Source organism: Alosa alosa, chromosome 20 (assembly GCF_017589495.1).
Source record: "Alosa alosa isolate M-15738 ecotype Scorff River chromosome 20, AALO_Geno_1.1, whole genome shotgun sequence".
NCBI classification, from domain to species: Eukaryota; Metazoa; Chordata; class Actinopteri; order Clupeiformes; family Clupeidae; genus Alosa; species Alosa alosa.
In genome coordinates this window covers 7,687,803-7,713,283 of record NC_063208.1, presented here as the reverse complement: position 1 = coordinate 7,713,283, position 25,481 = coordinate 7,687,803, and the positions used below count along the sequence as shown (strand labels likewise).

At 46.0% G+C, this 25,481-nt stretch overlaps 2 protein-coding genes across 8 annotated transcripts in view; both read left to right on the top strand.

Annotated features, from left to right (window-relative positions):
• The first annotated feature begins 472 nt into the window (after positions 1-472).
• pygo2 (pygopus homolog 2 (Drosophila)) lies at positions 473-5,293 on the top strand. 7 transcript variants are annotated; one of them, XM_048230326.1, is made up of 4 exons: positions 473-679; positions 1,306-1,464; positions 2,246-2,298; positions 2,468-5,293. In XM_048230326.1, exons 2-4 carry the CDS (start codon positions 1,407-1,409, stop codon positions 4,076-4,078), a joined length of 1,722 nt encoding a protein of 573 aa, XP_048086283.1. In that variant the 5' UTR covers positions 473-679; positions 1,306-1,406; the 3' UTR covers positions 4,079-5,293. The 7 variants fall into 7 exon arrangements, with proteins under 7 accessions (XP_048086283.1, XP_048086282.1, XP_048086286.1 ...); XM_048230325.1 differs by having other exon boundaries at positions 473-796; XM_048230328.1 differs by having other exon boundaries at positions 481-580.
• Positions 5,294-6,746: 1,453 nt separating this feature from the next.
• The window catches only part of cgnb (cingulin b), a 28,603-nt gene continuing 9,868 nt past the window's right edge, over positions 6,747-25,481 (top strand). Inside the window, exons 1-8 of the mRNA XM_048230162.1 lie at positions 6,747-6,806; positions 14,418-15,548; positions 15,886-15,986; positions 16,815-16,884; positions 21,231-21,319; positions 21,863-21,995; positions 22,385-22,597; positions 23,585-23,712. Of these exons, the coding sequence (XP_048086119.1) occupies positions 14,427-15,548; positions 15,886-15,986; positions 16,815-16,884; positions 21,231-21,319; positions 21,863-21,995; positions 22,385-22,597; positions 23,585-23,712 (1,856 nt within the window). The 5' untranslated portion in view covers positions 6,747-6,806; positions 14,418-14,426. The remainder of the gene's footprint in view (positions 6,807-14,417; positions 15,549-15,885; positions 15,987-16,814; positions 16,885-21,230; positions 21,320-21,862; positions 21,996-22,384; positions 22,598-23,584; positions 23,713-25,481) is intronic.

Sequence of the window (25,481 nt, the reverse complement as noted above, 5' to 3'; positions counted from 1 at the left end):
ATTGCAGTTTTCCTTAGTGAGCACAGCTTGTTGGAGAGATTACTATGTATCCCATAACGCAATTCAAGTGGACGCCTCGGGTAACATACAGAGACATTTCCAATAAAGTATTAGCTTCAAACCACTCACAATATTGATCAACTGTTATAATAATCAATAAAGTCAATTCATTGTTGTAATGTCCGTTATACGACCTAGTGCTCTGGTGCATCCACACACCCCTACGAAAATATGGCCTAGTCTGAACGAGTGGTCTAGTCTGAACTAGCCCACTTCCTTAACATTAGAGGGAGAACTATGTCAACGAATTTCAGCAAAACGTATTGAAACTTACATGTAACTACTTCTCATGTTAATAATGATTTGTTTAAGAGGTTTAAATTATTATGTCAAATGCAAAAACCCAATATATTGTAATAGAGCCCATTTCAAACTAAAAAGTTCAACCACCAACCCCACGTATTTCACTGATTGTAATAATCCCGGTTGCGCGTCTCTCCTGCCTGTCCGTCTTTGTCCAGCGGCGTCCGTAGGCCGTAATTAACATGGCCAATTTCGTGTTTGGGGATAAAATATAATTGTAAGTTTATTTGATATTAATTACGGAGAACAAGAGTGATATGTATGCAGTAATACAGGGGGAAGGTTCTTCGTAGCGGACACAAACAAGAGCAATATAGTAAGATGACTGCTAGCAATTTAAGACGGCTAGCTAGCTAGCTAACTGGTCAGCTATCTTGTGCTAAATTACTAGCTAGCTAGCTAACTAGCTGAAAAACATCATTGAATTAAACTGGTAATTTCACCGTCGTATCATCTATAAACGAAGATCGGGATTATCCCGACTCTGCTACTACATGCATCCTCTACACTGGATTCTTGTTTTCAATGATTGTGATTCTAGTTTGATCATAGACAGATGTCTAGCAAGCAGAGTTTACGAGGGTAACGTTAGGCTACATGGTCATACCAGCTTGCATGTTAGCCTAGCTATCTTACACACATCTGTAAGTGATCATATTTTCTAAAGAGGGGGAGTGTTCGACGCTTTGCTAACTAACCAACTAACTAGCTATTTGGCAGTCGTTTTCACCCAAAACCATTGTACTCGTTGCTTTTTTTTTTATCCATTGCGTTGTCTGACGTCTTGGCTTGGAGTTCGTTTTTCTGGTTGTTAGATGGAGAAATAGTTCCCGTGATAGATATAATGAGGAATAGCTAACGTTATGTAGCTGCCATGTTAACTGAATTCATGGAGTAGCTTGGAGCTGGTAACGTAAGCTAATCCTCTGGTTCTTTGTTAAGATCACCGGAGTAGTGTTTGGACCCATTAAAGACGTGCTCGACAATTTTACACTTTTTCTCTATATGAACGGTGACATGGCACCGCACCGACAGTCATATTAATGGCTGCCGAATCGGGGAGACTACTGGCGGGACAAAGTCAAGGAAAACGAGGCAAAGGTAGGCACACGTCCGTCAGTCCATCTCCGTGTCCTTGCGGAATCTCCATTCTTGCTGCAGATTTTCATCTCCCTGTCCACTCGCTATCTGACTGTCCGGTTGTCTGTTTTCAAGGGAACTGTCTCTGGGTTTATGTCAAGCTAGCGTTACCTGTCTGCGTTGTCTACCTGCTTGTGCTGTGTCCGCTCTCCGTTCTGTGCCTGCTCGTCACCCATCCGTCCAGGTGTCCTCAACCCGCCTCACCTGGCTGCGTTTGCGGTAGCGACCAGAATCAGTTCGGTTCATACAAGATAGGACTATTTCTGCTAATTATGCCTGGAGGTTTGCGAAAATGGGTTTCCAGGTTACTAACACAAACTCAGCTGTTTCTACTGAGCTTCCCTATGGTACCAAGCAAAGTTTTGACTGGCACCATCATTTCATTTGGTCGTGCAGTCCGGGTATGACCTGGTATCTATGAAGTAGTCAAATATTTAGACACTCCTGTTTTAAGCTGTGCCATTAATCAGCAGAATTTAGCCTAATATTGTAAAGTTGTGGCTAGGTGTCACACATAAAGACACAGATCACCAATTGAAGTGTTTGATGGCATGTTGGCATGGTATGGTAGTGGTGGTCAGTGGGCTTCAACACGACTTGGTTGTCCCTCATGGTCTTTCTATCACCAGTAACACAGAAGACAGCAGCTTTCCATCCAAGATCAGTGTCGATGGGGAAAAGATGCCTGTCTCATAATCTACCTACACTCACTTCCGATCCTTTCTCTTCCCTCTGTCTGAAGGTTCCCAGATGCTGAAGAGCCCGGAGAAAAAGAGAAAGAAATCCAATGCACAGGTAATGCGAGGATTGCCTGTTGCGTTACCGTTCAGTCTTTTTTGTACACCTACCAACATTCATTGTTCAGTAAACTTTTCCTGCATATCAGTTCATGCGAATGCAGTTCATAGTTCATAGTTCATGTTTTTCATCACTTTTTCTGTTTCCTGTTTTCCCCTTCACCCAGCAGGGGCCGGCGGTTTCGCACCTCTCCGAGTTCGCGCCCCCGCCCACCCCCATGGTCGACCACCTGGTGGCCTCCAACCCGTTCGATGACGACTTCGGAGCCCCGTCCCGCCCCGGTGGTGCTGCCTTCCTGTCCAGCCCGGGGGCGAGTGGGGCCGGCGGGGGCTATGGGGGTCCCGGCCGAATGGGGGGCCCCATGGGCTTCATGGGGGGCCCTGGCGGGCCTGGAGGAGGTCCGCCTGGACGCAGGCCGCCGTTCGGTCCACCTCCACCCAACGCCGGGCCGCACCACCTAGGTGGTTTTGGGATGCCAGGGTTTCCAGGAGGTGGAGGAGGCGGCGGTGGTGGAGGTGGCTTCCCCCCTGGCGGGCCGTCGCAGTTCAACATGCCTCCCAACTTTAGCCCGCCCATGCATCCTAGTCAAGGATTCAATCCCATGTTGTCCCCTGGCGGGATGGGTGGCCCAGGGGGCGGGGGACCCCCACATCCGCGCTTCGGGATGCCTCCACAGCAGCCTCAGCATGGCCAGGGCGTCCACCCCTTCAACAGCCCTCCTTTACCAGGTGGAGGGGGTCCCCGGGGGCCACCCCACGGGCCTATGAACCCCATGGGCGGCATGCCAGGCGGGATGAACATGATGGGAGGCATGGGGGGCCCTGGAGGAGGAAACATGGTTGGGGGTCATCCGGGGTTACCCCCACAAGGACAGTTTCCACCGAACCAGGAAGGCCCCTACCCAGGCCCCAGTCCTCCAGGCAACGACGAGGGGAAGAACTTTGGCCCTGGTGGCCCCCAACCAGGCCCACCCCAGCAGCAGCCCCCTAACCTAAACCCCTCCGGCCCCCCGACCAACAACAACACCCCTGGGCCTTCCCCATCCTCCGGCCCCCCCCAGCCTGGGGGAGGATTCCCCGGTCACCCCGACGTCCAGCATCCCAACCCAAACACCCCCGGCCAGCCCTCTTCCGTCCCACCCCCTCCCAACCCCAACTCCTCTCCCACTGGCCCTCTGAATGGCCCTCAGCAGCCGCCGTCCAATCAGCATCCGCCGCCGAACTCCACCGGTGGCCCGTCCTCCAACAACTCTTCCCAGCAGCCGCCGCAGACGACGCCCCCCAACTCCGCCCCTGGTCCCACGCCGTACAATCAACAGAACAGTGGCCCGGGGTCTGCCCCCATGGCTAACCAACCGCCCAACTCCACCCCTAACAACTTGCCCAACAACGGTGGTGGCAACACGCCTGGCAACAACCCCAACCCCCCGTCCAATTCCACCCCGACTCCCACCACCCAGTCACCCCTGCCCCCTGGTCCCGCGCCCCCCTCTTCCGGTCCCGGCGGGGGCCCCCCGAAAATGGGCGGGGGGTCGGTTTGCCCCTGCGGCTTTTGCCTGTCCGAGGTGCACGACGACCAGGAGGCCATCTTATGCGAGGCGTCGTGCAAGCGCTGGTTCCACCGCGACTGCACGGGCCTGACGGAGCCGGCGTACGGGCTCCTGAACCGCGAGGACGCCGCCATCTGGGCCTGCGACTTCTGCCTCAAGAGCAAGGAGATCCAGGCAGTGTACGTACGACAGGGGATGGGCCAGCTGGTGGCGGCTAACGAGGGCTGAGAGAGAGAGAGGTTTGTTTGTGTGTGTGGTGCGGTGGCATTCTGGGATGAAAGAGGAAGATGTGATGGTTGGGGTGCGTGAGGAGAGGGAGAGGTAAGGAAGAAATGGACTTTCAGCAGCGATTTTCTGTCTTTGGCCTTTATTTTGGAACGCTCTACGCCTGATTCTCACTAATGTTGTTTCTTCTCATTCTGTAAATAAGCACTTTGGGTGTCTCTTTTTAAAGAAAAAAAAAAACAAACAAACATAATTTACCGTTTCATTGGCAAGTCCAAACACATTGTCTGTAAATTATACAAATCAAAAGCACACCGGAGCTGTCGTGTCCTCTGGTGCAGCACTGACATCAACGCGCTACCTCACACGCTCTACAAACTCACCAGCCCAGACCAGACCACCAGGCAAGGCTGTGTCACACTGTCATTCTTCCCCTCCTCTCTCACTCCTTTCTCTACCAAGGTTCCGGCCTCCCTCTCAGCAATCTCTCTCCCAGTTGTAGCCCACCTTGCACGCCTCCTGTGAAACAGCATAATGCAGAAGCAACCAATCTGTAGATACTCGACTATTAACTCACCAACAGACTTCCCTCTGTCCACTAAGGAACATAGTTGAACTGAACTTTGAACTGCAAAGGCAAATGTTCCAAGGCTCCTGCAGTCACAATGGATTGTTTTCTTTTGTTTTGTTTTTGTTTTGTTTTTCATTTTAAAAGCTCCACCTTCAGACATGTTTTCTCTGGCAGCGAGAAAAGCTGAGCTGGCAGACTAACAATGGGGATCGGTGTAGCATGTAGTGAAATCAGTCATATCATGTCATATGTGTATAGTCTTTGGCTTGCATGTGAACCAATGCAGTAACTTGTGTTTTCTTTTTTTGTTGGTTTGTTTTTCTTTTGTTTTCATTTTGGGCCTTTGCTTTGAGCAGGGCCTTGAAGTAGACCAAATAACTGGATGAAAAAAAAAAAAGAATTCTCCAAACTCATCTTACTGTCACTGCGCAAGATGTTTGTATTTTTTTTTTAATATACGTTATTTTTTTAACATTTCTGTCCAAGTTGCCTTTCTCTTAGCTGTTCTTTTTTGGTACTGATATCTGTGCTGTTCTATGTGCTCTTCTCTGGTGACCTCTGGTGGTTTGGAGGTGCAGTTACATGCGGGGTGGGAAGAGGGATGGTACTGTAATGTGCTCAGAAGTAAAGCGAATTTTGATTTTGTATGACTTTGTCCTTTTTATGTGTTTGCCTTTTTAAACAACAACAAAAAAAAAAAGTGTATTAAATATGGTAGGGGTCGGTCTCCAACCTTTTTTCCTTTACTTTGACAAAGTGAACATGGCGAAGAGCTACTAATGGCTATATTAGCCGTAGTAGCATGCATTCACATAGCTGATCTCCACCCAAAACAGAATAAGCTTGAATAAGCTTCCTATGTGTTCCTTTCAACTCCTTTACCTTCTCTGTGTGTTCTCTGTTTGGAGAGCTTTTCAAAAACTGGTGGGGAACTACTGGCAGCTTGCAAGTTACCTGTTGGAGACCCGGGAAATGTAATAGTATCCAGTGGTAGTATTAGCTCTACAAGTGCCAAGATATTTTGCTGGAAAGGGAAAATCCTATGTGTCTTAACATTGCGTATTGTGAAGGCATCTGTTTCAATCAGCATTTTCTGATTTTCTGATCCCCAGCCATGTGTAAAATATAAAGATGTGTAAAAATTCAATTGAAATATTTATGTCAGTGGACAACTCTGCTGTACATTAGTTACCTGGCACAATAAATAGAACATATCAGTTAATTGATATTAAATGTAATCTGAGGTTAAGATGTTTTGATTGACAGGTATGATTGGCTGGCATATTTCAGTGCTATTGATGTAATTTTAATGGTGCACAGCATGTTATCATTTTAGTCTTAGCTGTCAAATCTCATTTTAATTTTCTCATTTGCACAGTAAGTAGTGAACAGAGTCGGGTGAGATTTAGGGGCGTATCATGCAATCGGTTTCCTTGGTAAGGAATCCACACTCTGAACGACATTTTTTTATTTAACTAATAATAAGGGACAGTCACATTTGCTGAAGTATTTGTGTCATGTTTGGTATAAAGTAGAAGGGTTGCACTGGTTGAGAAGTAAGAAGTCTATGAACCAGTTACATTTCCTGTAGCCTAGGCCTATAAGTAAGCTGGTAATAGCCTATTTCTATGGAGACCCGTTTTTTTTTTTCACTTTGGAAAGAAACAGCCACAAACTAGGTCACAATTCTGAGATACAAATGTTAATAGCCTACAAAACGTACATTTATTTTTACATTGAGACTTCTCAATGTTGACTTAGTTTGAGGCCGTTTTTCCCAAATGGCAGAAACGGGCTTCCATATATGTGTAGCAACAGAAATGTGAATTTTATTATCCTGAGTGTAGATATTACAGGTGAATGTGTTCTATCATCCATCACAGGTCTCTTGGCTTTCAATAGACAGGTTTGGTATTTTACGTGCTACTATTTGCAACATTATCTTGATTTTGAATGTTCTAGCGTGTATTTTTCTAAAAGGCAATATTCATATTGGATTGACATCAATAGCTATCCAATAATCAGCTGCACGGGGAGTTGCTCGCGCAGCCTCCAACTATGTCTTGACCAATCAGTAAGCCTGTGGGGCGGGCTGATGGTTATCTGACGCAAAGGCAACAGGTTGTCCATAGGGAATTTTCCTTGCTGTCAATATTGGAGGTAAACTAATCGTACTTCTAATTTCGTAATTATTGGGAGTATATTATTGCGACATTAAGGACATTAAAAATACCTTCTATACCTCCGAGTGGCGACTTTTGCCGTCGGAATTTACTGGTAATCTCACAGGTAAGTTAACGTTAGTGTGCTTGGAACAGCAATGTTTACTTAACAACTTGTATGCTTTGTGTCGACTTGACCACCGCCGCATGTTCTTTGGCTTTCATTAGCCTAGGTAGCTATTTATTAGGAGAAATGTATGTAATTGAATTGTCTGCATTTCTTTAGCTTACGAGTGCATTATGATTGCGGCGAGCAGGGGGGAGAGCACCTGTTGCTTTGTAGTTTCTCGTCGCTGTCTCGTCGGAGACCAGCATTTCCTTATGGTAGTAACGTTACTGTGAACAGAAGCTACTAAATAATTTTCAGCCTGTCTTTATCAAGGCTGTGGTATTTCTTTAGAACAAACTTGTATAGCCTGAAGTTATCTGTTAGCTCGTTTAGCTGTTCAGTGTGGCAGTGCGCCCTATAGCTCATTGTAACAGCAGCTCTGCAAATGATGCGACAATACCGTAAAGGCTACTAAAATGGATATTGCATGGTAGATAAAAGAATGCCTTGCTGAAGCCAATACTGAGAGATCTTCAAACGTTAAACGCAGAGGCTATATTCCGCTAGAGTTCCACATGAGAGGCTTTTAGGGGACATTAATTGCCCCTTGTACTTGCTCTCTAAGTGGCATTAGAAAGATAATCCCATTGCTTGGTTATCATTCGCTTTGTAGTTCCCCCTGCCTCTGTTTCTGTGCTGACCGGAGCTCTCATGCAAACAACGGTAGTTTCGCTTCTAGACCGATACTGACCGACCGGGTGGGTGGGTGTGACGCAACCAATTCTCAAGACGCCGAGTGAAACTTGGAGGTTAATCTGTTGCAAAATAGATCTTCATATTCACTGAGTAGGCCTATAAACTTGGACGTGGGTCCATCCATCTCTCACAATTGTTGGTCTATCTTTTTTGGCCCTGCTGCTGGAAAGAAGTGACCCCTCAAGTACACTTTTTGGAGGTAAGGTGTACTCAGGCTCCAGGTTATAATTGTGGATTTAGCCATGTGTCACCTGACAAGCACCCTTGGAAATGCTTTTGTCATTTAGGCCTACTGACACAATAGCACAGTTGCTACCTTGCCTCAAGGGCCACTTTCACTCCTTAGTTTGAGATTTAATTTGCTGGACGACTGAACTGCTTAATTATCAAAAGATCTGGCAGCTGTAGGCTATTTTTTCATGAAGGAAAATACAAGGCATATGTTTTGTTACTCTTCTGAGGTCAACCTGACCTGACCTCTGCCAGATGATATAAGTGGCATCAAGGATGGCAAGGATGGTCCATTGATTGAGTTGGAATGCTCTTTTTTGGCCCCTGGACCTTAGTCGACTGCACTGCATAGAAAAACTGAGCTGACCTGATTTGTATGTGATATCACAACCAAGTCAAAGATTTGCCCATCTTAAGTTATATCAGTTAAACCAGATAGATAATGGGGGTTTAATTGCCTTTGAATATTTCTTAATTCACATGAAAATACATTATATTTGCTTTAGTGTTCTGCCTCCGCTTATATAATGAAGTGTGTGAGGCTTAATTGTAGTCAATGTTTCTTTCTGTACCACTGGGAAAGTTTTCTTGTTTCCTGTGTTCTGGAGGGACTATTAGCGATCAGCAAAGCTCCTTAGTCAGGTGTCCGCCCACGTGTAGTTGTTGTTTAACTACGCATTATGTTCTCTAGTGAGTGGTTGCTAATGCTTTAATGAACCAGGCTAGTCGTAGGCTGAGCACTAATGGGTCCAGGTGACAAAGACCGCAGTAAGGTTGCCCATTCATGACTCTAGCTCTCCACAGCCACCCCCACCCCCCTTCAATTGTTGTTTTGAACTAAAATAAGCTCTACCAAGTTGGCCGAACCAAGTTTGAGAGGGAGGTAGCCCAGTCAGATAGAAGGAATATTGGTGCATATCAATTGTTCATTTAAGCTTCAGGAAAGCATATCGAGAAAATACCTTCACTTATACAATGATTACAGAGAACAGCACCCGAGTTGTGAAAAATCAAACATGCATGCTTCAACCAAACACAGAGACTTCTAGACTTTGTTTTACATTTGTTTTGAAAATAGTACTGGGTGATCCGATCACAAACTGCATTTCGTTGTCTCTGTACTTGTACTCTGCACAATGACAATAAAGTTAAATCTAATCTAATCTAAAAGTGGTAAGTTCTAACAATAAGTGTAAACATTCACCAAGACACATCTGTGATCCGATCACTTAAACCACTTGCCAAGGTGGTCTGAGACTCATTTAGACCACATATAATTTGTAATGTAAACGCTACGCGTTCTGATGCATCACAGACGATGGAAGTTCTAATGAATGTGATGTTGGCAGTAGCAGAGTCAAAACACAAGCGGTCAGCAATGTCTCTGGCTGTAGCACACCTTGAATACATGTGTAAACAGCAATGTGTCTTGGCTGACAAAACAAGCGTAAGCAGGACCCAGTTTGCTCCCACTATGGCCCTCTATGTGCGAAGATATTGCTGTATCATAATGGCCCTCTATGTGCAAAGATATTGTGGTAACATAAATAGGCTAGCTGTCGGGAGGCCTGGAAATAGAGATGGAAGGAATTTGTAAAAATGATGAAATGAGAGAGAGAGAGAGAGAGAGAGAGAGAGAGAGAGAGAGAGGATACTCCAGCAGGGTGACATTCCTCCTTGTGATGACAAAGCATGAGTGTTTGGAGCTGGGGATTATGCCACTGTGTGTTTTCTAAACAGCGCAGACTCTCTCTGTTAGACCAGTTTCATACGGCTGCAAAGCTTGAAAGGGTTCTGCAACCGAACACGAGTCTGCAGTTTCATGAAGGACAGTTGTCTGAGCAGTTGTAGGCCACTCTGTTGATAAATACAGGAATTAATGACAAAAATATCTGAAATGGGGAATTTTGATGTCATTAATGAATAACTTTACCTTCCTGTAAGGATGCACACTCTATAGGCACCTCTGTCTTGCCATTTTGCCTTCCCCATTTTTTTTATCATGAGGAAGAGGTATCACAGTAAATGATAGATGATATGGCACAGTCCTGTTCTGTCTTTAGGTATTCTCTCTTGCATGACCTTAAGTGTAAGACAAGTACCTATTTTTAATGCTTGGATGATGGAAGATAATCAGCAATCTAGTGTTGCTGTCATTCGTCATCTCCAATTGAACCTAGCTAGCCTTGCCCTTTCCCAGTGCACTCTGCCTTTTAGACTATATCGGAGACTTGTTTTCTGCACTGAAAGGGCACCATCTAGTAGCACAGTCTGTTTACAATAAGAGGCGTTCCTTAAAATAATGTAATTCTCGTGTAGCTTTTTAAGTCATCAATCTACTTTTGTCTAGAGGCTACACTAGAGTATTTCAACAAAAAGTTATTGTGTGCACATCCCACCTTTTAGCAGGTGCAGGACAAAAAAACCCATTCAAGGAAAAAAATATATAATGTCATCAACACTGCTTTAGACTCCCATATTTAATGTACAAAGGCAACGTTTCTTCTTCTTTTGCCTGAGGACAGAATTGTTGAATGTGTTCTTCTTCTAACTCTATCAAAAGAAATCTTTAGAGGTTGGTCTGTGTCATATATATCACTATTTGATTACTTCAAAAGTGCCATACGGAATGAGGATGTGACTACCTGTATGTTTGAGTGGGATGGGCCGTGGCGAGGTTTAGTCGTTTGAGTTAGTGTTTATCATTTTAGAGTCTCCAATATGAGTACTTTCCACATGGCATCCGCGTCATCTATTTTGTTTTGTAATGCCTCATAAGGGCTGTGCAACGTCTCCATCAGGAAAACATCTCCTTCTATTTCCTCCTATCAAACAGGTGGCACATAAACTAGCATTGCCATCCAGCCTCTATCTATCCATCCATTCATCCATCCTCTCTCTATCTTTTCCGTTGTCTCTGGCCTTCTCCCTAAGGCTGAACAATTATCGCATCGCAGTCGCCAGTCACAATATGAACCAACGCAATTATCTAATCGCAAAAGCTACAAATAATCATGCTCAGTTAATCTTGTCACATTAATGACTTAATAATGTCATCCTCCTTGACTGTGCCACTTCTGATTGGTGAGCTTCACAGTCAATCAGAAGTGCTGTGCCTCCCACGCACCAGACTCGCTTAGTAATCAGCAGCGGCAGCAGCACAACTTAAAGAGACATTTGGAATATTGAACTGAATCAATTTTATTGACATTCACAAATCGCAATCGCAATATCTGTCTGAAAAATCGTAATTAAATATTTTCCCCATATAGTGCAGCCTTACTGGTACCTCTCCCATCTTTACATGTCTTCATATTTCTCCCCCATACCAATCCATATCTCACTCTCTCTCCTAGGCCCGTCTGTGGGTCCCTCTCTGTCCAGTACCCTGCTTCAGACCCCCCCCCCCCTTACACCACCCCAGCACCACCCCAGCACCACCCCATCCCTCAGGAGCCCCGTGGTCTTGGTCCCCATTCCAGACACGTCCCCCCTGTCTTCCCTAATCTACTCCTGGGCCCCGCGCCACGCCACCGTACGCTACAGAATGCATGCGTGGAATGCCGGGAATGCTGGCCGAGACAAAGGCTGACTTTGAGAGGCTAAAGAGCCACTCTGCCGGACCAAGGCACCGGCTGTTACAGTGTAACCCATCGGCCAACTTTTTACCCCCCACCTACCCTCTTATCATTCTCATAGCCCACCACTGCCCTGTCCTGCCCCACCTGCCCCAAGCCCTGCCCTTGCATGGGGTATTGATTAATCGGGCGGGTGAGTTATTGATCGGCGGCCAATGCAGCTGAGCAAACAGCCCTTCACACGGATGACTGACCTTGCAGGCCCCGAAACCATGGGCTACCTGCGCAGGAATGCAGCCACCGACAGAGAAAAGGAGAGGGCTGGGTGCAGAGAGAGAGAGAGAGAGACATTGGGAAAGAGAGAGGCAAAAGAGGTCAGTCAGGTTGAGGCAGAAATCGAAGATGGGGAAAGCTCAGATGTGGACTCACTTTTCGATATTACCCGATACATTTTCCACTGTATTGCTGTCATGTCATAGTAATAATCCTCTACAATCTACTGCTTAGTCCTGTGTAATAAAGGAACATGACTGCAAATGACAGTGTAATGAGGATTGATGAGAGAGAGAGAGAGAGATGGAGAGAGAGAGTGAGTGAAACTTGGCATTGAATGAAGGCTGAAGGGAACAATGCAGAATGACCAGAAGCTAGCGTTGTGCAACACAACACACAAAAGCTGCCACACCTGTTGACACAATGGCTCAGTTGTGGACACACACATGCACATAAATGAAACATTTGTTTTGATGGCCAGGGGAAATGGGTCACACTCAGACTCGTATAGGTTTGAGATTGCATAGATTTCAACCTAAACACCGTGCCAGTTAAAAGGACACCAGGCAACGTTTTCGTGTTAATCTTCGTTAATCGGTATATGGTTAAATGACTCATTACAGGGCGAATGAAGACTCTCTCGCCCGCCCCTACTGCCTGTAGGAAGAATATCCCGCTTGCAAGTTCAGTGTATCGTACCCGCCGACCGAAGCAGGATCAGTTTACATCCTGCATCCACAGCAGAGGCAGGCTAAAGAAACGCTAGCGATTGTTGCAAACGTGTGTATAATGGCAGAGCCAGCATAGAAGCAGCGAAAACCCTTGACGGAAGATGCAAAGAAAAGGAAAAAAGCTTCAGACCGAGCGAGGGGGAGTTTCGTAGAGAAAAAGCATCAAGCTTGCCTGGTGTCCCTTTAAGTGGGAAACTTGATTTGTCCTCTGGGGAATTGCATGCTAGGCACAAGTTCCATAACTCTTTCCAATAACACAGCAAATCCCAGGGCCAATTTTGAAGTCGAGACGCATGACTACTACTACAGCTGCAGTTCCACAAAGAGCCCCAAGCCATAAGAGGCCTTTTTCTCATGTACTGCGTTGCATGCATTAGAGAGATAAGACTGGCACACTGCTATATGCAAGTGAAGGGCACAGACCTCAAACTGATTCAACTCAGGTCTGCCGGAGCCGGAGAAGTTTCCAAACACATGGAAGAATGCAATTTTTTCTTGTGATCTACCTAAGCATTAAGGTGTGCCTAAACATGGACAGAGGCTTCAAAGGCTACGTTCTGATCCAGACCTTCTGGCATCTCTCTGGAAGAGGCTTGGACAGAGCAGATAAACTGCAGGAATATAATATAAGCTACAGACGCCCATAGCTGTTAGCTGAAGGGATTATATTGCAATGTTTGTGGTTTTCACTAAATGTGGGATGAACCAAGACAACCAGAGTGCTATTTTTGTTTGTAGTGCCATTCCGCTGTTCGGTGTTCCGCTGTTCGGTGTTCCGCTGTTCTGTTCCGCTGTTCTGTGTTCAGATCAATGAATTGCTAGGCCCACATAAGTGATTAAGATTAAAGCAACATGATAACATTCTTTCAACTTAAAATAACAGCTTCAAACTAATGATGCTGCAGTGACACTACCAGTGTGCGCCCAGAGCACTTGATATTGCACTATGTTACTTTGATGGGGTAGGATCAGGATACACTCTGACTCTTCTAGTAGGTTTTTGACTAACTGGATATACCATCAAAGCGCTAAATAGCATTGATTATTGATCCCTACGGCCATAGATATCAAATCTTCCATCATGTTCCTTTAAGAGCATAATTTTTCACTGCAGAGGTGATGGTTTGGGGGACATTTTGACAATGATTTGTTTTTGTCTGTTAGGAAATACTAGGAAATTCAAGTAAATATGGTAGTAAGAAAGAAAGATAAAGAGAGAGAGAGAGCAATAAAAAGGATGGAATGAATGAATGGCTTAGTGAGTCATAAAGGACTTGGGTCAGCCAGCAGTGAAGGACACATGCAAAACACTCTCCAACTCAAGTGTGTGCGTGTGTGTGTAGGGAGAGAGAGAGGGAGTGTGCACTCGTGTAAAGAAAAGAGCATGGACAAGATTTTCAGAAAAAGGCAGTTCATTTAGTGGTCCGTAACCCATGAGCAGCAAGTCAATTCTTAATGAAGAAGACAATAAAACAACAATTAAACAATAACACAATAAAGTAGCAATAAAACTAAAGCTCATTAAGATAAGTAAAATTATTTAGATACTTAGATATTTATAGATAGATAAATACTTGTGAAGTGGCTCAGACCTAACCACCTAATGTGTTTTTTATCTTTATCAGTCAGAAAGAGAGGGATGCAATGCTTGCTATTCTTTATTCTTTATATAACACAGAGGGAAACCAAGATAAAGCTCTGAATTTGATAACACATTAACCCAATACTGGTATAGTATATAAACTCCATTCTTTGAGTTGTTTTTCCTCTAGCGAGCATAATGTTGCCTTGTGAAAATAACCCTGAGACTTATTTTTATATTATTACTGTGACTCAGTGTTGATACTCAAACGCCACCTCATTTGAATGTCTCTTCTCTTCCCTCTCTCTCTCTCTCTCTCTCTGTTGTGTCCTATTTGTCACGCACACAGGAAGTAGGCATGAGCTCCCTCAGCGCTGACCGGAAGCCCCCTCTGGACTACGGCGTCCAAATCCGCTTCATCAAAGATCTGGACGACACAGGCGGGGGCTACGGCGAACGTGGCAGGGCCAATGGCGTCGGTGGAGGAGGGGGGGCAGGCGCGGCCGTCACCCCTCCCTCGTCGCGGTACGGCGTGGCGGTGCGCGTGCAGGGCATCTCCGGTCAGCCCTACGTGGTGCTGAAGGACGGGGAGAAGGGTGACTCGTACGGTGTGCAGCTCAAGAGCCACCCCCAGGCCCTGAGCCCCGTGCCCCCGGGTGTTGCCGTTAGCGACCGGGGGTCGTCGTCCAGCCGCAGCTCCCCGCTGCCCAGCCTCTCCAGCCCGCGGCCGTCGCCGGACCCCCGGTCGCTAACCGCAACGCCCAGCTCCCCGGAGGAGGAGCCCGTGGGCAGGTTCGGGAGCCCGTCCAGACGGCCTCCCGGAGACGGGCAGGCGGTGGGCCAGGGCGAGGCTGAGGAGCGGACGGTGGAGATCCCGCTGCGCCCTGCTGCGGCGGCACCGCGCCGGCCTCCGGCGGTGACCAATGGGGTGGAGAGTAAAAGCCTCGAAGGGCTGACTGATGGCGGGCTTAAGAAGGTGGGGCTGAAGGGGATTGGACGAGAGGAACGGGATTCCTTCCCAGAGCCGCCTCCCCCCGTGACCTTTGAGGAGGAGCCGGTGCAGGCCATTGACACCAAGTCATTGGCCCCCATCAACAAACTCATCAACAGATTCAACAGCCCCGCTACCAAGCCGGCCTCCACGCCGCCCGCTCTTGCGGCCAGCCAGACTCAGCCCCGAGGGCGCTCCAGCGCCAGGGCACGGCTCCGCTTCGACGAGAGGCGGCGCTCACGCAGCCTGGACTCTCGGAAAGACCTGGCCGAAGACAGCAGCCCCCGGAAGTCCCCGTCCCCGACCTTTAACCCCTACGGCCCCTCCGTTGTCTCCTCCTCTTCCTCGTCCTTTCTTGCCTCCAACCCGCCCTACAGTAGCCTGGGCTGCAAGTCCGCCACGGTTGCCAAGGCAACACCTGTCTCTGCCCCCAAACCAGTGCCCTTCTCTCAGCCTCCAAGGAAACCGCCGGTGGTTCCAAAAAAGCCAGTGAGTTGAGATGCTATCTCCATCTCCATATATTACAATGGCACATCTGTTATACTAATTAAATAATAATAATTATATTATTGCACTGAAACTGTACTTAAACTATGCTTTCAAGGCTTTTATTGCAGCTCAGCATCTTCCATATTTTGGATCCGGGATTTTCAATTGATTATGCCACAGGGACCACCTTTCTGACTTATAAAGCAACCTGCTTCATACCACTGAATAAAAAATGTAGTGATTTGTGTAAATGCATAAGTTGCATTTAGATGTGGTTGTGTAGCGTGTAGCATGTAGCATGAGAGTGCTCTCACATAGCTTGTCTGTTCTATCTCAGATGACCCCTGACCTCCTGCGGAACCGGAGTCAGAGTCTGGAGCTGACCAATGGCGAGGAGTTGGACAGCAAGCAGACCATCCTCAGCATCCTTAAAGAGGGGTATGTTCAGTTCTTAATATGCAGGACATCAAACTACAGAGTGGGATCAATACAAATAGGGAGTTTATAACAAAATGGCATTGTGGTCTCAACACGGCATAATGTTTGCAGTAGATGTTTTGAGATTAAGTATAAGTATATATACTCTTTTGATCCCGTGAGGGAAATTTGGTCTCTGCATTTATCCCAATCCGTGAATTAGTGAAACACACACAGCACACAGTTCGAACCGGCAACCCTCCGGTTACAAGTCCATAGCGCTAACCAGTAGGTCAAAATTTGGGGCAGCTGTGGCCTATTGGTTAGCACTTCGGACTTGTAACCGGAGGGTTGCCGGTTCGAACCCCGACCAGTAGGCACGGCTGAAGTGCCCTTGAGCAAGGCACCTAACCCCTCACCGCTCCCCGAGCACCGCTGTTGATGCAGGCAGCTCACTGCGCCGGGATTAGTGTGTGCTTCACCTCACTGTGTGTACACTGTGTGCCTTGTGTGTTTCACTAATTCACGGATTAAGATAAATGCAGAGACCAAATTTCCCTCACGGGATCAAAAGAGTATATATACTATATACTATACTTAGGCCACGGCTGCCCCTTAAAATGAAAGATTTAGATTCAAAGACTCAGATTAAAGATTCATTATCTATGAGCGTGTCAGTAGAGGACTGATCTCTCATTTGTTTATCAGATGCAAATTGTGAAAATGTGTTTCATATTATACTCTACATTATAAAATGACTAAAGCACGGTAGTATAGCCATTCTCACACAGTCTAAATACCTTTTCTAACATCTCAATGAATTATTATTTTCTGTCGCTCCTGCATCAGCTCCATGGAGAGCGAGGCGTCCCTGAAGCACAAAGCTGCCCTGATCCAGGAGAGGCTGGCTGGGGTCAAGGTAAGGCCACCTCTCCCCTGCTCTCGCTCCTCCTCAGGGTTGGGCTCATACAAAGCTGGAGAGAGCTGTTCCATGGTTCTGCTCTCTTGCATGTTTTGCATCTCTGTGGGACATTTGTTTAGTGTGAAAGAGGAAAGAGGAAGAGGCAGGGAAAGTGTATGTGTGTGTGTGTGTGTGTTGTGAGTGTGCGTGTTTGTTGTGAGTGCTTGTGTGTGTGCGTGCGTGTGTGTGTGCGTGTGTGTGTGTGTGCATGTGTGTGCTTGCATGTGTGTGCGACTGCGTGCATGTGTGTGTGTGTGCTGCTGAAGTAGTTGTGAGTATGTTTGTGTGTACTTGTCAGCGGCGGCAGCTGTGACTTATTCGTGTGGTATCTGGGCAACCACAGCTGAGGGACGCAGAGCTGATTAGGTGGAGAGTTTAGGAGATCAGTCGTTGTGATCCATTAATAATGGAGTGAAAACTAGAAACCAAACACTCGGGAGGAGGGGTTTCCCTCTCTCTCTTTCACTCTGTTCCTTTCTTTCTCTCTCTCTCTCTCTCTCTCTCTCTCTCTCTCTCTCTCTCTCTCTCTCTCTCTCTCTCTGCATGCTCTCTCCCTCTGTTGCTCTCATTTCCTCTCTCTTACTGTCAAGCATTCTCCTATTCTTTGCATCAACAAGAAAAAATTCCCCTTCCTTGATTCACCTTCATTCTCTCTCTCTCTCTCTCTGTGTGCAGCATGTATGTTGCATGAGTGCTTGTCGTGTTTGCTAATGTTTCTGTGAGCTCTTGAGTGGCTCAGGCGCTAGCCCAATCTGCCTTAATTAGCAGTTATTATTTAGCGCCTCTTAAGAAGCGTTTCCAGGCTACGGATCCACTCAGCACAAGGCCACATCTGCACCTCGCTGGCACAACAGTCAGCCTGGCGCGTGGTGGAGGAGGTGCCACCACTTCTGGAGCCCAGCTGGTGCTCCATGGCACTGCAGAGGCCACAGGTGCCACCCCTGCCTGGGCATACGGTGGCAAACAATGCTATTCACAACCCTCACTCACGCTCGTCGATGGTTCCATTGAAGAACTAGTGTAAGCTAGAAGAGGAAGCTGTACAGTTTATTTTAGAATAGGCTGGATCAGTGTTTCTCAAAGTGTGGTCCGGGGACCACTGGCGGTCCGCAAGCTATCCCAAGTGGTCCGTGAGCAGACGTGATAAAATATAATATAGATGAGTTGTTTGCAATATTGAGCCAACTATGAGTGTATGTAAATCCAAACAGTTCTGCAACACTGCCTATAAGCTACGCCAGTTTAATTAAATCATATGAATCCTCTGACACAATAAGCAAGGTGGTTCAGTGAATAGGCCTATTGTGTAATATACTGTTGAAGTAGGTCTACTTCTACTTTTTTTAGCTAGGTGGTCCATTACTTTTTTTTTTTTAGTTTTTTTATTATTGGTTAAGTGGTCCTTGGTCTGAAAAAGTTTGAGAAACACTGGGCTAGAAGGAGCTTTATTGGAGACAGTTACCTCCTTACACTGTGTCCTAACTGTATGGGATGTGAGCGAGCAGAACTTTTGTCAGACACACCGTTTCTATTTTTTTTTCTGTTGTTTCCTTTGTTGTGCTATTTTGAACGAGAAATATGACTCAATAGAACAGCATGTTTAACAGATTCGGTGTGGACAGAGAATGCTACGCTAGAGTTGGTCGCTTGCATGCAGTTAGAATAAGCTGTTAGAATGTATAGGGGTTTCTTTCACAGGGCCCTCTGAAGAAAGGTTCTTTGTGTGTTAGGAAGTAAATCCAAATATATAGTCTTGAGCCTTAAACAAAAAGCCACAGTAGAAGCTTGCCTGCCTCGGAGTGTACTGATGAATTGTGCCCTTAAATTGCACGGTGCTGTGACTTGTAGTGGGTGAAAGCATTTGCTGAGTGACTTAATGGAAATGTACTGCAGACTGTCTCTTAGCTACAGGGGAGAAAGTGAGCGAGTGAGAGCGAGGGTAGAGCGCCTGTGGGTTGCGTCTGAGCTGACGTCTCGGCATCAGGACGATCCGCCACCTCCGGCAGTGCCATCAGGAGAGAAAGAGGTAAAGCCTTGAGAAGCCTTTTAGGCATTTAGTGAATAGTGTCTCTCAAATCCCATTCACATATACTGCGATTCTTCGCTAGTTGCCAGTCGCTTGCTGCCACGAAGATGGAAATTATTTTAACTTTGTTGCACCAGTGGTTATTTCACCTGTAATCGCCGAATTACCTTAACCTTAAGTTGATTGCAGTCTGAATGGGTCTTCCAGTATGACTAATTAAAACACACTAAGCACACAGCAGCCACAGTCTCCTCAAGGTTGAAATCTATTCAGACGAGAGGGAGGTTTCAGTTTGTAAGGTAGCTGAATAGGCTGAAGCTCTTTTTTAAAAACAAAGTGAAGTGTGTGATTTAGAGATCTGTGTGTGTTAATTCCAATTAAATGAGAAATACCTTCAAACTGGGTATTCAAACCAGCACTGGTTAGCACTCTGGACTTGAAACCGGAGGGTTGCCGGTTCGAGCCCCGACCAGTGGGCTGCGGCTGAAGTGCCCTTGAGCAAGGCACCTAACCGCTCACTGCTCCCCGAGCGCCACTGTTGATGCAGGCAGCTCACTGCGCCGGGATTAGTGTGTGCTTCACCTCACTGTGTGTACACTGTGTGCTGTTTGTGTTTCACTAATTCACCGATTGGGTTAAATGCAGAGACCAAATTTCCCTCACAGGATCAAAAAAGTATATATACTTATACTTATAAACTGTGCAGTTGCTGTCAGTTGTAAAATGGAATACAATTAAATAAAAAATAAAACTCTTCATTACCCCAGACTGTGCAGTAGGGGCATGTAAATATTTACATTTGAACCTATCAAGTTAAACCAGTTCTTAGCAAACACCCATTCAGCTGCCTGTCATCCATTTTGATGTGCATGGCATGCAGCCTTTTACAGTATATTGGCTGCATCCATGTGTTAATTGCAGTGCCCTGTAGCCCAATGAATCAGGATTAGGACATGCTTTAATCACAAAGAAGAATGAAAAAAAGAAACTCATTCCCATATATAACTTATATAACACCTGTGTATTAACCTCATAGCTGAAGAAATGTAGCAACATCAATGTATAAACCTTGGTTCATAGGCAGGAAAAAACGGGTGCTTAATTAAGTAGCTTATGAAATGAGAGACGCTTTGGATTGATATACAAAGGAATGAGATGGGTTTGAAGGCACTGTTAACCTCCACCGAATCACATATCATAGGACATACTGCTGCAAGTAAAGTATGAGTAATTCATGTTCCCAGGCGCAGATGGGAGTGCTGTATGCCTGGTGCAGCTCCCTCTACTGGGGTCAATGCGGCTAATTGGTTGGGTGTGGTGGTGGGTATCGGTGTGGACGTGGTAACCGCAGTTTGGTAGGGGCACCCGTGTCCGGTATCGGTGTGTGCGGAAACCTGAGAGCTTTGGGTTACCCGAGCAAAACAAGATGGGTGGCATCTGTCTCCTCGCGCTGTGGAAACACAGACACACAAATACACACACACACACACACACACACACATGCACAAACATACAAACACACGTCATGTACGAATTCACATGCGGTATCCTCCTGGTCTTTCCACATTCTCACACTCATAAAACAGACAGCTGTTATATGGATGTGTTATGAAGAAAGCTTGCATGTACTCTATATCATAATAATCTTTCTTGTTGACAGTTGGTAGTGTCGGCGTCTTTTGAAAGAGGAAAAAAACCGTCCTTGCGTAGACAGTGTGAGAGAGGTATGAATGGCATGTCGGAAGGAATGTCTGTTACCTGTGCAGATTTAGGTCCGAGGACTGAGGAGTCAATAAAAGTGTTTGGTTTTTTTTACCTCCGCCAAGGAGGCTATGATGTTGGTTGGTTGGTTGGTTTGTCTGTTGTTTGTATACCTGTTTGTTGGCTTATCTGTCGGGAAAAAATGTGCAACAAAAAAAAACAGATGGAGGAGTGTGGAAGGTTCTTCAGTGACCCATATCTCATTTTGGAGTGCATCCAGCTCAGAATCAGAATTACAGGGCAGATCCAGCACTGGTTTGCATCCTTAACATTGGGAGACATCTGGGACTCTCCAAGTGCCTTTCTAGTTGTGTTTTGTTTGTTTATTTCCTAATGGAATACCTGAGGCAATATTAAAATGAAATTAGCAATGTATGACTAATGGACATTTTTAACGTGTGTTCAACATCAATAGCTGCTTAATGTAGCTGCTTAATGTTGGCAACTGAAATTAAACACAGTGTTTGTGTGTGTGTGTGTGTGTGTGTCTGTGTATGTGTTTTGTCTAATGTTTTAGAATTCCAATGTGGATGCTGAACTGGAGAACAAACGTCTCAAGCAGCAACTGCAGCAAAGCCAGAAAGACCTTCAGCAGGCCAATAAGCAGTAAGGACACGAGGGCTACTGCAACTGCATGTGATCATTTCACTGAGAAGTGTCCTTGAATCAATTAACTTATTAACAGGCTCCGCAAGCTGCGGCACAAACATATGCAGTGAGAAAAAGTGATGATGACCAATATTTACAAATTTATTGACACATCACTTAGTTGAGTAAATGGCACGTTTTAACTTTAGGAGACTGACTTTAAATGACAGTTTGTTGTTAGTGTTTTTCTGTAAGTTTCACAGAAATGCCACTTTAAAGGAATTCAAGTACTTGCCTTCAACAACTGAACTTCCTTGTTTGTGCGCTAACCCAGCCATGTTTGCGTGTAAGATGGTGGAATGTTGTACAGAAATAGTACGGAAGTTTTTGGTACTGGACTGACTTGGACTGACCTATACCTCTTTATTGGGTTCAGACTGGGGTGATTTAAAAACAGTCAAAAGATGAAAAGGCATATTTATATTTATATTCATTGGGAGGAGGATTTAGCACCCAGTGCAGGTTTGATTGAGGTGTTGAGCATGTTATTCCTGTTTTCAGATTGGCTGTCGTGAGGAGGGAACAGGAAGGGGCAGAGTCTCGGCTGCAGCAGCAGGAGGACCAGCTGGCTCACTTGCAGGAGGAGCTGAGAGGAGTCTCCGAAAACACACCTCACACGGAGACGCTTCAGATGGTACACACACACACACACACACACACACACACACACTCAGACCTCACACACATACACCTCATACAGAGACGCTTCAGACGGTACACACACACACACACACACACACACACACACACAAAGACACACACACACACACACACACCTCACACAGAGACGCTTCAGACGGTACGCACCCATACACCCACACACACGTACCCTTAAGTTGCCTTATGACACAAGCATAATCATTATTTCATTGTCCTGTTTACAATTCAAGTTAATCATTCCCTGGTATCCCCCCCTAACACTCACACACACTCTCTCTCTCTCTCTCTCACACACACACACACACACACACACACACACACACACATACACGCACGCAAACACACACACACACACACACACAGGAGTTAGCGTCGGTGCAGGCAGAGCTGTCCGAGGCAGCCCTGCAGCGGCAGCGTCTGGAGGAGTCGCTACGGCAACGGGAGCGTGAGCTGACCGCCCTGAAGGGTGCGCTGAAGGACGAGGTGGCCTCTCACGACCGCGAGATGGAGGCCCTCAAGGAGCAGTACAGCCAGGACCTGGACACACTACGCCAGAGCATGGAGAACGTGTCTCAGGTACACACACACTCACACTCACACACACACTCACAGTCACAAACACACAGACAAATGCGCGCACACACACACACACACACACTCAAAGAGATGCTCCGCAAGGGCATGGAGAACGTGTATCAGGTACACACACACTCACACTCACACACACACTCACAGTCACAAACACACAGACAAATGCGCGCACACACATACACACACACACACTCAAAGAGATGCTCCGCAAGGGCATGGAAAATGTGTCTCAGGTACACTCACACTCACACTCACACTCACAGTCACAAACACACAGACAAATGTGCGCACACACACACACACACACACTCAAAGAGATGCTCCGCAAGGGCATGGAAAATGTGTCTCAGGTACACTCACACACACACACACACTCACAGTCACAAACACACAGACAAATGCGCGCGCACACACACACACACACACACTCAAAGAGATGCTCCGCAAGGGCATGTACGCACACAAATAAAAAATACACACTCTTTCTCTCTTTCTCTGTCCCTCTCTCTTTCTCTGTCCCTCTCCCTTTCTCTGTCCCTCTCTCTTTCTCTGTCCCTCTCTCTCTCTCTCTCCCTTTCTCTGTCCCTCTTTCTTTCTCTGTCCCTCTTTCTTTCTCTGTCCCTCTCCCTTTCTCTGTCTCTCTCCCTTTCTCTGTCCCTCTCTCTTTCTCTGTCCCTCTCCCTTTCTCTGTCCCTCTCCCTTTCTCTGTCTCTCTCCCTTTCTCTGTCTCTCTTTCTTTCTCTGTCCCTCTCCCTTTCTCTGTCTCTCTTTCTTTCTCTGTCCCTCTCCCTTTCTCTGTCTCTCTTTCTTTCTCTGTCCCTCTCCCTTTCTCTGTCCCTCTCCCTTTCTCTGTCCCTCTCCCTTTCTCTGTCTCTCTTTCTTGATTCTTCTCTATTTTGCTCTTCCTCTTTCTATTTCTCCTGTTCCGACCCTCATCTCTCCCTCCCCCATCTCTCTCTCTCTCTCCATCAGACCCAGCAGGAGATGGAGGATGAGAGGGAGCGGGTGAACAGCTCAGTCATGGCTCTGGAGGAGGAGCTGGAGGGCAGCAAGACCAAGGAGCAGCACTGGAGGACGCAGCTGCACTCCACCTCACAGGAGTGAGTACACGGCATCAACACAACCTTATTCCAACGTCACCACAACGTTATTACAACCTCACCAGAACCTTATTACAACCTCACCATAATGTTATTACAACCTCAACACAACCTTATTGCAACTTCACCACAACCTTATTCCAACGTCACCACAACGTTATTGCAACCTCACCAAAACCTTATTACAGCCTCAGAACAACATTATTGCAACCTCACCAGAACCTTATTACAACTTCAGAAAAACATTATAATATGGCAAATCCAGCATCTTCACCACAACCTTATTGCAACATCTCCACAACGTTATTACAACCTCATCACAATGTTATTGCAACTTCACCACAACCTTATTGCAACATCACCACAACCTTATTACAACCTCAGAACATTATCACATCACCATAACCTCAACACAACCTTATTACATCCCCAGCACAACCTTATCCCAACCTCACCACAACCTTATTACAACCTCACTATGTCAGCACAATCTTATTACAACCTCACCACAACCTTATGACAACTTAATCACATTATCACCACAACCTTATTCCAACCTCACCACAACATTATTATAACCTCACCATAATGTCTGCACAACCTTATTACAACCTCACCACAACCCTATGACTTCATCACAACTCACAATCAAGCGAGTCAATCAACAGTGACACAGTGGGTGTGTTCCAAACGGGAGACAGCTGCCTACTGCCTCCTTCCCTACATAGAGAGCTGTCTCACTAGACATGACTTTGGATTAAATGCATCTTTTAAAAATGAGCGTAGCACTCTAGAATCTTTGGTTAACACTACGGTATGACGTTAGCAAAGGCCTGACGGTAAACTAAATTAGCTTACGTAAGCTAGCAGGCTAACGGTATAAATTAGTTTTACGGCCGGCAGATATATCAGACCAGACGCTATTAATGGTTACAACAATGGCATAATCAGATAGTAAATTGTTTATTTCTAAACTGTAATCTGCAAATCTAAGCAAAATAAGATCACACAAATGACATTTTAAACAGATTCAGCAGCCATTACCGATGTCATCCGCCATGTTTGTTTACCTTTCACAGCTGTTTCAGGCGTTGCATAAAGGGATTATAGGTAGGAGGCAGCATGAAGTGTGCATCGATGCTGCCTTCAAAAACGACCGTTATTTGGGAATTCTAAGATATCTTAAAAGGCAGCAGAATTAGTTTTTTTCGGTTTCGAACCGCACTTGCTGCCTTGCTCCCCAGTTAGATATCTTAAAAGCTAGCAACTTTACCCGTTTCGAACACACCCAATGTGTTTCACCACAACCTTACTGACCAACATATCACATCTCTTCAACAACATCATTACATTGCCTCAACATCACTAGTGTTTACCTGAGTGTCCTCACACCACACAACCACAAACACTACATCACCTGTTCATGCACTCACCGAGGCCTTTGTGAGAGCTGCCCATAGGCTTCTCACGAGCACTGTTCAACCTCACTGTCGCCACCTACCTAGGAGAACCATCTGCTCTGTGCAAACATGTTGTTGGCCATTAACAACCGCCCACCCACACTACTCCAGTTCAGCCCTCACCCTGAATGTGACAGAATTTGTCCCATGAGAAAGTCATGTTTGTAAAACACAAATTGTTGGAATTCCAACAGATCCCCAGTGGCAGTTTGCCAGCAAAAGTTGCTGTAACATTAGTTAATCATTACTATTGTTAAACCTGACTTCCAGGCAAAGCCTGCTTTTTTGACAGTATCTTGTCTGTGGTAG

What these genes read in the sequence shown, in the direction of transcription:
- pygo2 (XM_048230326.1), top strand. Translation starts at nt 1,407, where the DNA reads ATGGCTGCCGAATCGGGGAGACTACTGGCGGGACAAAGTCAAGGAAAA. An exon ending in TCAAGGAAAACGAGGCAAAG is followed by an intron (nt 1,465 to 2,245) that starts GTAGGCACACGT and finishes CTCTGTCTGAAG; the next exon opens with GTTCCCAGATGCTGAAGAGC. An exon ending in GAAAGAAATCCAATGCACAG is followed by an intron (nt 2,299 to 2,467) that starts GTAATGCGAGGA and finishes CCCTTCACCCAG; the next exon opens with CAGGGGCCGGCGGTTTCGCA.